This window comes from Leptonychotes weddellii, chromosome 6, assembly GCF_054177405.1.
Source record: "Leptonychotes weddellii isolate Sample4059 chromosome 6, ASM5417740v2, whole genome shotgun sequence".
NCBI lineage: Eukaryota > Metazoa > Chordata > Mammalia > Carnivora > Phocidae > Leptonychotes > Leptonychotes weddellii.
In genome coordinates, this window is record NC_138374.1 from 38225910 (window position 1) to 38238033 (window position 12124).

Sequence of the window (12124 nt, forward strand, 5' to 3'; positions counted from 1 at the left end):
ACTCGATCCAGGGACTCCAGGATCATGACCTGAGCCGAAGGCAGTCGCTTAACCAACTGAGCCACCCAGGCGCCCCCCCCCCTCCTTTTCTTGACACTGCTTCCCACCCCAATGCACACACACTCAACAGTGCATTTTGTTCTTTCAGGCATTTTTCTGTATATTTACAAAAGTAAATATGGATACAAGTGTAGCTTTTGCCAGTTTTACCTTTCTGAGGATGGGATGGGATAGGGAATGGACAGACACACACAGTTTAGTAGGAGGGTGGAAAAGGAAATGGCATGTTAAACAAGGAGTTCAAGGACCTCGTAGAAGTTTGGAAGAAGATATGTGCCAAAACTAGCAACACAGTGCAGGGTGCAAACTCCGGTTTTCTGCCACCTGACCAGTATTTCTTTGATCTCTTTTCTCAGATCAATGTGACCACTGTGCGAGAATATCTGCCAGAAGGGGACTTTTCAATAATGACAGAGATGCTCAAAAAATTCCTGAGCTTCATGAATCTTACTGTAAGTAGCTTCTGTTGCAGCTTCTGTGGTCATAAATATGATGCATTAATGACCGTAGAAATGAAAATACTATGTGGCCCTCGTGACTAGAAGCAAAAAGGGATTCTCTTGTGTTCTTTTTAAGATAATTATTATGGCCAAATATATTGATACTCTGTTATCAAAGCTACAATTTAATATTAGTGTGTTTTGATTCATAGTGTTCAGTTTAGTGAAGCTGAAAAATTTAAGCTTTGATTTGATGCTTGTTAAAACAGTATTAACTGTTACTCCCTCTCTCCGCCTCCCTTCAGTGTGCTGTTGGAACCACAGGCCAGAAATCTATCTCCAGAGTGATTGAGTACTTGGAACATTGCTAGCTGCTTTACCTTTGCTTCAGGTGCTCGGTAATGCTGGAGCTATTCTTAGACAGAGAAAAGTCATGAAAGAAGTCCTTGAAGATAAACCAAGAACATTCATCAGTATCATTCATGTTTGGATTTTTAAGGCCACCTGATTTCTTCATCATGCATTCTGCATTTGCTAAATGACAGTTACTACATCAATCTGCAACTATCAAAAATGAGGGAAAAGGTTCAGGCTGTTAATAGTTCCGTGCAGTATTTAAATACACTTACTTTGGCAGAGTTTATAGTCTCCCCTGTCCTCTTGCTTTATTCTGGGCAAGTTGTAAGGGGAGAATTTGTGCTGCTCTTAGTGCAACTGCTGTGTGTGTTGAGCCACTGTTGTCATGCCAGCCAGGTGCAGAGGCAGCTTAGCTACTGAGGTATCGAATGTTTTGAGGACATTCTAGACAACAGCTTAGTTCCTTTTTCAGGCTCATTTGCTTTTGCTTTTTTGTTGAATGATTCCAATCGTAAATAAAGCTTTTAATAATTTTGTGAATTTTTTTTTCGTTGTTGTTCCCTGAACTACTGTCTATATTTAAAATTAGATGGAATCCAAAGACACAAGGGATTGATAGTATATTTTTTTATTTTTGATTTGGTTTGGGTTGTTGAACTATTTTTCACTTTTGAGACCATGACCATATTATCATACCATGATGAATCATAGCTGTAGACACAAGAAAACCAACAACAGTTTGAGGGAATATTATGTAAGATGATGTGCCCTGTTAAAGGATGAAGCAAAATAGACAAACCCAGGGTAGTTTCAGCTTAATGCTAGAGGCGGCTCTTGAAACATTAAGTTTTGAGGGGGGACTCTCTAGATATATTTTCTAATGTTCAGTACAGTAAATATAAGGAAGCTAAAACACCAATGTGGAATTCATGTTTCCAGATAATGTGTATATTCTTCTATAGAGTGACAGGATCAAATGCATAAACGCAAAGCCTTAAATTGCTGGTTCAGAGAAGATCCTTTTTTTCATTCAGATTCTTAGTTCATAGAACAGTGTGTTTGGAAAACAGTCATGGAACACACAAAACACATTTTATATATTTCACAACATTGCAAATCTTTCTTGTGTTAATTATTGTTCAGACCACTGGTTAAACTTTTTTTTGGTGATTGGGCCTGAATCCAGGCTTTCCAGAGATCTCTTTCATTAATACTTTTAAATACCTTTCAGGTAGTTATATCATGTTTCTTCATTGGATTTGTAAAACTTGAAGCCATAAAAATATTAGTTTGGTGTGTATTGAGGAAAATAGCTGAAAGTCTAATTGTTACTCATTTAGACTTTGTTATTTCCTTGTATAAAGTGACAAATCGGGGCTCTTGTATCAGTGCCAGCTGTAATGTTTTTTAAATGCAGTGGCTGCCTTCTATTGTCTTCCTATTTTTGATAATGCAGATTGTTGGGATATCTATAAGGAAGTAACTGATTCCAGGCAAATTGTTTTCTTCCTCCTACCCACCCAACCCCCACACATCACCTTTTAACAGCATAGTTATGCCAGTGTAACTTGGGAAAGATTGAGGTTTTATTTGCCCTGAGTATAAAAGCTAGCTTAGCAGACTGTTTTAAAAGTATATCAATAAATGATATTCATAAAACTGAATTAGGTATATTTTGTTTAGTAATTTTAAAGTGCATTGATATTTATTAATCATTGGATTTAGGAAAAGGAACAGATTTTTGGTAAAACTGACTTGTGGCAGATGGTAAAGAATATTACAAAATGTTTGGATGAGAACAATCAGGGCGAACTACATTTTTCTGTTACACTGGTAATCATTTGAGAATTGATTTACCTCAGTGTTTAACAGTTTTTTGTTTTGTTTTGTTTTTTAAATAATAACTAATTGTCAAGCACTGATAGAAATGCAGACTTTGGTGGGGGGTGGTGGGGGAGAAATCACCTCACCAGCTGCAGTGCATTTGTGTGTTTTTAACCCTCGGAGAACTCTGCATTTTAGGGTACTTGAGGCTGACTTGCAAATTAAAGTTTTAAAGTAACCTTTTTTTCCATTGTAAATATTTCTGTAAATACTACCAATTGGAAATTAGAACAGTAGAGTACTTTTCTGAATCCAATCCTATTTTTATTTTATACAGTATTTCTCAGCTGTGATCTTTGGAGCAAAAGCCAACGGCAGGAAAAAAATAGTTTGTACCAGTTTCATGAAGTATGTCTTTGGGTTTTTGTAAATAATTTTAACTCAAATAAAATTGCTACTTTCAATACACATGTTGTCTTTAACATAAATCTATTGAACTGTTTTGGAGGAAGAAATCTCATGAACTTGATGTAGCTGACTAGGGAAACAAGGTGTTACGTGAATTTCCCTTCAACATACACATAAAAACCAATTTTTATTAAACATTACTTCTCCATGTTTTTAATACTTCTCTGAATGTAATGTCAGCTCTCAGAAACTCAGGTTCATTAATGATGGTGGTTTTCTGCTTGTATAGTTATGCCCTTGATGTGTATTTTAAGTTAGTTGCCTTAGTCTTTTTGCCCCTCTGAGTATGACACAAAACTTTTTTATTTTTTTACAGTTGCTTTTTAGTTTTTCAGTTTTCTTCTTATCAGACTTTTAAGTTTCCTGAATGGAATACAAGTGGTTTCCTTAACCTCTCCTCATTGCTTTTAATTACAAAACTAGATTGAAGGGTGTCTCCTGTGAGTTCCCATTCCGGCCATACACAGTGTATAACCATGTTTAAGAGTGCAGACTGTGGCTCTAGAAAGACCTAAACCACACACATACCTTTGGAAAACAAGTGCTGATGTATGTTCGAGCAATTTCCCAGACAATTATCCTGCTTACTCGGCTAGAAGATGGGGCTCTTGCTTGCTTCAGGGTTGTGAAGACTCAGTGAAACCATGCATGTGAAGCAGTAGCACGTAGGTCCAAGTAAATGGTAGCTTTCACCAGTCTGTTTGCACTCTGTCAGGAAATTAAAATGTTCTAAATAACAGAGTAGAGTACTGTGACTATTTCAGACACCTGGGATAATGACTTTTATATTGCTGAGGTCATTGGGTTTGGGTCCCTTTAACTGCAAGTCTCTAAAATTATTTCCAGAATTGTTAATATCTTGGTAGTGACTAAAGCAGCGAGAAAATGGAACAAACTTCAGTGATTATTAAAATGTTTCAAACATGTCCCTCCGGTTTCTTCTTACATTAGAAGGAAGGACCGGGGGCGCCTGGGTGGCTCAGGTGGTTAAGCATCTGCCTTCAGCTCAGGTCATGATCCCAGGGTCCTGGGATCGAGTCCCACATCGGGCTCCCTGCTCCTTGGGAGTCTGCTTCTCCCTCTGCCTCTCTCTCTCTCTCTGTCTCTCATGAATAAATAAATAAAATCTTTAAAAAAAAAAAAAAAAGGAAGGACCGGAAGAGGTTTGCACAATTCACGGTCAGTTAATGGTCTCCTGATATTGGATGCATAGATTAATGACAAGTTTATTTTTTAGTAATCTCTACACCCAACATGGGGCTCGAACTCATGACCTCGAGGGTTGCATGCTCTTCCAACTGAGCCAGCCAGGCACCCCTAGAATCTCTGAACAAAAAATTTGAATGATAAGTGTTTTGGTAAAACTTCTATTTCCTTGGTTTCTGTGTAATTTGAATACTCCAAAGGCTATGTACTGGCTAAAGGAGCAAAAATAGAAAACCATATCAGTATACTACCTAGTTTTCAGTTACCTAAAAGGGCCTGTTTGTTATCTAGAGTTGTATTACAGAGGATGTGGCTAAATGAAACTATACTGTTGGGAGGTTCATAAATCTTAAAAGTAGTTTAATACTTAGATTATAATATATATTAGAGATGGATGTTATAATCCCTACAACATCCAGTAAAAAACAATGCAAAGACATAATAGGTAGAGATGCTTACAAGAATAAATACGGAACACTGAAATATTTGGTTAACCAAAGTTGAGAAAAGAGTAACAAAAAAGAAAAATAGGAAACAAATAGCAAGAGCAAATAGATTTAAGTAAAAGTGCAAAAAAAACCACCAAAACCTAAGACAGGAACAACATCCACTAAATCTAACAATACCAATAATTATATGTAAGTATACCAAATACTCCAATTATAAGACAGATCATCAAATTGAAAAAGAGACCTGCTAAATACAAATAGTTTGAAAGAAAAAGGATGGGAAAGATAGACACTAAAGTTGAAGTGATTAAGACAAAAGATGAATATTAAGCTTAAGCATTTCATGATGATTAGGGGAAGGGGGAAATACATCAGTAAGGAATAATAATTGTGTCTATATACCTAGCAGAACTTTAAAAATACAGCAAAAACTAAAAGGTAGAAATAGACAAGGTCACAACCAGTTTGATATTTTAACACCCTTCAGGAATTGATAGGATGTATTTTTTTAAATCAGTAGGAAAAGTGATCTGAATGATCAACCACCTTGACTTAACTGAAATTTATGGGACACTACTCAACAGTTCTTCAGATGTACATGAAGCTTTCACCAAGACAGACTAACAAGGTGGGTCATAAAACAAGTCTCACAGATGACTGGAGCCTTGACCACAAGGAATTACATCAGATATAAGTCCATATAGTACAAAATGTAGAAAATGACATTTAAAAATAAACTATACTTTTTTTTTAAGATTTATTTATTTATTTGACAGAGAGAGCTCAAGCAGGGGGAGCTAAAGGCAGAGGGAGAGGGAGAAGTAGGCTCCCCGAGGAGCGGGGAGCCCGACACGGGGCTCAATCCCAGGACCCTGGGATCATGACCTGAGCCAAAGGCAGTTGCTTAACCAACTGAGCCACCCAGGTGCCCCGAAAAATCAACCATACTTTTAAACCTACGACTCAGTCACATAGGAAATTAGAAAATAGTTTGCGCTGAATGACAAAATTCAAATTAAAAATAAGGGATGTAGGTAAAACAGTGCTTAGAGGAAAATTAGCTTTAAATGCTTAGGAAGAAGGCTTAAAATCTAAATTTCTACCTGAAAAACTAGGGGAAAAAATGAGCAATTAAACCCAAGTAAGCTGGGGACACCTGGGTGGCTCAGTCGGTTAAGCATCTGCCTTCAGCTCAGGTCATTATCTTGGGGTCCTGGGGGTCCCCCTGCATTGGCTCCCTGCTCAGCAGGGAGTCTGCTTCTCCCCCTCCCTCTGCCCCTCCACCCTGCTTAGGCTCTATCATTCTCTCGCTCAAATAAATAAAATCTTAAAAAAACCCAGAAATTTTACCAAAGCCAAAATTTGGTTCTTTGAAAACTAAATTGATAAACACTTAGGACCAATCAAGAAAGAAAAGTCACAAATTACCAGGGTCTGGAATGAAAGATGGAATATCAATATAAACTATAGACATTTTATTTTTAAAGATTTTATTTAGGGGTGCCTGGGTGGCTCAGTCAGTTAAATGTCTGCCTTGGCTCAGGTCATGATCCCAGGGTCCTGGGATGAAGTCCCCCATAGGGCTCCCTGCTCAGTGGGGAGCCTGCTTCTCCCTCTCCCTCTGCCTGCTACTCCCCCTGCTTGTGTGCTCGCTCTCGTGCTCTCTCAAATAAATAAAATCTTTTTTAAAAAAGATTTTATTTTAGAGAGGAAGAGCATGAGCAGGGGGTGGTGGGGAGGGGCAGAGGGAGAAAAAAATCTCAAGCACACTCCCCACTGAGTGCAGAGCCCGTCTAGGGGCTAGATCTGAGATAATGACCTGAGCTGAAATCAAGAGTCAGATGCTCAACTGACTGAGCCACCCAGGTGCCCTAACTCTACAGACATTTGAAAAGATATTATGACTGAGTTAAACAATTAAGTTTTACAACTTAGGTGAAATGAACAAATTCCTTGAAAAACAGAATTTACCAAGACTGACTCAAATAAGAAACTTTGGGCGCCTGGGTGGCTCAGGCGGTTGAGCAACTGGCTCTTGGTTTTGACTCCGGTCATGATCTCGTGGGTCATGGTATCAAGCCCACCTGGGGCTCTGCACTTAGCAGGGAATCTGCTTCATATTCTTGCCCTCTCCACAGCCCCCCTCAACTTGTGATGCACTCTCTCTGTAAGTGAATAAATCTTTTTTTTTTTTTTTTAAAGATTTTATTTATTTGACAGAGACACAGCGAGAGAGGGAACACAAGCAGGGTGAGTGGGAGAGGGAGAAGCAGGCATCCCACAGAACAGGGATCCCGATGCGGGGCTCGATCCCAGGACCCCGGGATCATGACCTGAGCCGAAGGCAGACGCCTAACGACTGAGCCACCCAGGTGCCCCCTGTAAGTGAATAAATCTTAAAAAAAAAAAAATAGCCTGATTTGCCTTATATATTAAAAAAGCAATTTATATTTAAAATATTCCTACAAATAAATAAAAGGGGCGCCTGGGTGGCTCAGTTGGTTAAGCGACTGCCTTCGGCTCAGGTCATGATCCCGGAGTCCCGGGATCGAGTCCCGCATCGGGCTCCCTGCTCGGCAGGGAGTCTGCTTCTCCCTCTGACCCTCCTCCCTCTCATGCTGTCTCTCATTCTCTCTGTCTCAAATGGATAAATAAAATCTTTAAAAAAATAAAAAAAATTAAAAAAAAATAAAAATAAATAAATAAAAGTTCTGTCCCGGAGATCAGTGACACATTATAAAACATTTAAGAAAAAATTATCAATCTTAAATAGACTTATTGAGAAAGCATAGAAGGGAATACTTCTCAAATCATGGTATGAGGCTCACCCATAATACCCCTAACATTAAAAGAAAAAGGAAAAAAAGAACATACGGACCAACATTTCATGACTACAGATACAAAATCTTTAACAAAATATTAGAAAATAAAATCCATTAGTGTATATAAAAAACATAATACATCACAACCAAGTGGGGTTTATCAAAGGAGTACAAAGTTGGTTTTACGTTTGGAATCAACATAACGAAGTACTACAATCGTGATCGTCTATACATAGAGAAAAAGTATTTGGCAATGCAATACACATTTATGATCTTAAAACTTCAGCAAACTACTATACCAAAATTAAGATAAACTTTTAAAAACCTCAGCAAACTAGAAATACATGAGAACTACTTTAATCAGATAAAGAACATATATAAAAAGTGCTATTATATAATGTATAATTCTTTACTCCTAACATCAAGAACAAGGCAGAGATGTTCAAGCTCAACACTTCTATTCTTTGTTTTTCTTAAACTAGAATTGAGAAACTGACCTAAAAAATCACACGGGAATGCAAAGGGCCTAAAGTAGTCAAAATAATCTTTAAGAATAACAAAGCTGGAGGATAGACACTATTGAGCTTAGTTTCACTACAAAACTACAGTAGTCGAAACTATGTGATACTAGCATAAGGAGAAAAAAAATCAGTAAAACAAAGAGCCTAGATGTATACCTACACACACGTATATGGTCAATTGATTTTTGGCAGAGATACCAAAGCAATTTAATGTAGAAAGTATTTTTAGGGGCACCTGGGTGGCTCAGTTGGGTAAGCGTCTGCCGTCGGCTCAGGTCATGATCCCAGGGTCCTGGGGATGGAGCCCTGCTCAGAGGGGAGCCGGCTTCTCCCTCTTGCCCCCACATGTGCTGTCACTCTCTTTGTCTCTCTCTCTCTCTCAAATGAATAATTAAAATCTTTTAAAAAAACAAACAAGCAATTGAAACTTTGTTAACGTTGTTGGTGGGAATGTAAAATAACACCATTTTGGAAAAATTTTGGCAATTCCTTGTAAATTAAAGATAAGACTATCCCTCAATCCAGCATTTCCATGTTGTCCAGGAGAAATTAAAACATTCGGTGGAAAAACTTGTAAAAAAAAAAATGTTGATAGCTATTATATTAACAATAGCTTACACTAGAGGGGCACCCTGCTGGCTCAGTCAGTAGAGCATGTGACTCTTGATCTCAGGGTCATGAGTTCGAGCCCCATGTTGAGCATAGAGATTGCTTAAAAAAATGGATAACGATGGGAAAAAACCCACAAATATCCATCAACAGTCAATGTATAAACACATTGTATTATATTCATGCACTAGAACACTACTTAGCAATAAAAAAAGAATGAACTCCTCTTTCAATCAACAGCATGGATAAATATACATGTATTCATAATGCTGAAGGGAAGATGAATAAGAAAGTGTACAAATGTAGAAAATTAATTGACACAAATTTGTAGAAGAGGTAAAACTAGTGTAACATGAAAACATTCACAACAGTTTATCTAGCAGATAAAAAGTTAGATGGAAAATGCTACGTGTTTAGGAATTTTAAAACACACCTCTTAATAATTCATAGGATAATGAAATTTTTAAAAACTTAGAACTCAATAACAACAAAAAGTATCAAAAGTTACAGGATGCAGCAAAACAGAACCTAACAAGAGCAAATGGAATCCAATATTACATTTAAAAAATCATTCACCATGATCAAGTAGGATTTATTCCAGGGATGCTAGGGTAGTTCAATATTTACAATCAACATGATACACCGCATTAACAAGAGAAAGGATAAAAACCATATGATCATCCTAATAGATGCATAAGACAGCATTTGACAAAATACAACATCCATTCATGATAAAAACTCTCAGCAGAATAGGTTTAGAGGGAATATATCTCAACATAATCAAGGACATATATGAAAAACCCACAGCTAACATCATACTTAATGGTGATCAGGAACAAGATAGGGACGTACACTCTCAACACTTTTTTATTTATTTATTTATTTATTTTTATTCTTATGTTAATCCCCATACATTACATCATTAGTTCTAGATGAAGTGTTCCATGATTCAACACTTTTTTTTTTTTTAAAGATTTTATTTATTTATTTGAGAGAGAGAGAATGAGAGGGAGGAGGGTCAGAGGGAGAAGCAGACTCCCTGCAGAGCAGGGAGCCCGATGCGGGACTCGATCCCGGGACTCCAGGATCATGACCTAAGCCGAAGGCAGTCGCTTAACCAACTGAGCCACCCAGGCGCCCCCACTCCCAACACTTTTATTTAACATAATCCTGGAAGTCCTAGCTGCAGCAAACAGACAAGGAAAAGAAATGAAAGGTACTCATTTTTTCAGAAAGAGGTGAAAGTGTCACTATTTGCAGATGACATACTTTATAATAGAAAACCCCAAAGACCACCAAAAAAACTACTAGAACTGATGAATTCATAAATTTGTGGGATGCAAAATTAATATAAAGAAATCTGTTGCATTTCTATACACTAATAACAGAGTAGCAGAAAGAGAAATTAAGAAAGCAATCCCATTTACAATTGTGCCAAAATTAATAAAATACCTAGGAATAAAGTTAACCAAGGCGGTGAAAGACCTGTACTCTGAAAGCTAAAAGATACCGATGAAAGAAATTGAAGATGACACAAGCAAACGGAGAGATGTTCCATTATCATGAATTGGAAGAATTAATATTGTTAAAAAGTCCATATTACTCAAAGCAATCTACAGATTCAATGCAACTGCTATCAAAATACCAATACAGCATTTTTCATGGGACCCCGAATAGCCAAAGCAATCTTGAGAAAAAACAACAAAGCTCCCAGATTGTGATCACTTCTTGGCCGTACACTTGCGAAGACCAAGTGTACAAGTGTATTGGAGATATACTACAAAGCTGCAATAATCAAAACAGTGTGGTACCGGCACACAAATAGACACATGGATCAATGGAACAGAACAGAGAGCCCAGAAATAAAGCCACATTTTCATAGTCTACAACAAAGGAGGCAAGAACATACAATGAGAAAAAGACAGACTCTTCAATAAATGGTGCTGGAAAAACTGTACAGCTACATGCAAAAAAATGAAACTGGACCACTTTCTTACACCACACACACAAAAATAAACTCAAAATGGATTAAACACATGAACTTGAGAGCTGAAACCATAAAACTCCTAGAAGAAAACACAGGCAGTAATTTCTCTGACTTTGGCTTTAGCAACATTTTTCTAGACATGTCTCCTTGGGCAAAGGAAACAAAAGCAAAAATAAACTATTGAGGCTACAGTTAAACAAAAAGCCTTTGCACTGAGAAGGAAACCATTAACATAATGAAAAGGCAACCTACTGAATGGGAAAAGATATTTGCAAATGTTATTTCCGATAAGCGGTTAATATCAAAAATATATAAAGAACTTACACAAATCAACACCAAAGAAACAAAGAATCTGATTTATAAATGGGCAAAGGACCTGAATAGTCATTTTTCCAGAGAAGACATACAGGTGGCCAACAGACACATGACAATATTCTCAACATTACTGATCATCAGAGAAATGCAAATCAAAATCACAAGGAGGTATCACCTGTCAGAATAGCTAGAATCAAAAGGACAAGAAATAACAAGTGTTGGTGAAGATATGCACTGCTGGTGGGAATGTCAACTTGTGTAGCCATTGCAGAAAACAGTGTGGAGGTTCCTCAAAAAAAGTAAAAAATAGGGGTGCCTGGGTGGCTCAGTCGGTTAAGTGTCTGCCTTCGGCTCAGGCCCTGATCTCAGGGTCCTGGGATCGAGTCCCACATCGGGCTCCCTGCTCAGTGGGAAGCCTGCTTCTTTCTCTCCCTCTGCCCCTCCTCCTGTTTGTGCTCTTTCTCTCTCTCAAATAAATAAATCTTTAAAAAAAAATTAAAAATAGAACTACCAAAGGTTCCAATAATTCTACTCCTGGGTATCTACCCAAAGAAAATGAAAACACAAAATCAAAAAGATACATGGACTTCTATATTGATTGCAGCATTATTTACAATAGCCATCACATGGAAGCAACCCAAGTGTCCACTGATAGATGAATGTCTAAATAGATAATGGTAAATACATACGATGGAATATTAGTGGCCATAAAAAGAATGGGATCTTGCCATTTGTGACAACATGGATGGATCTTTAAGGGTATTTATTATGCTAAGTTAAATAAATCAGAGAAAGTCAAATGCCATATGATCTCACTTATATGTAGAATCTAAAAAACAAAACAAACAAAACCAGACTCTTAAATACAAAGAACAAACTGATGGTTGCCAGAGGGGAGGTGGGTGGGTCGGGGATGAATAAAATAGATAAAGGGGATTGAGCGGTATAAACTTCCAGTTATAAAATAAATAAGCCATGGAGATAAAAAGTACAGCACAGGGAATATAGTCAATAATATTGTACTAATGTTGCTCAGTGACACATGGAGACTGCACTTATGGTGAGT

General features: G+C 37.5%; 2 protein-coding genes across 2 annotated transcripts in view; one reads left to right on the forward strand and one right to left on the reverse strand.

The window, feature by feature from the left end:
• Positions 1–3149, forward strand: part of WAPL (WAPL cohesin release factor) — a 72658-nt gene extending 69509 nt beyond the window's left edge. The window contains exons 17-18 of the mRNA XM_081822794.1: positions 417–512; positions 806–3149. Coding sequence (XP_081678920.1) covers positions 417–512; positions 806–871 — 162 coding nt within the window. The 3' untranslated portion in view covers positions 872–3149. The remainder of the gene's footprint in view (positions 1–416; positions 513–805) is intronic.
• The window catches only part of LDB3 (LIM domain binding 3), a gene marked incomplete at its 5' end in the record, with an annotated part of 321917 nt that overhangs the window by 215270 nt on the left and 94523 nt on the right, over positions 1–12124 (reverse strand). The window lies entirely within an intron of this gene.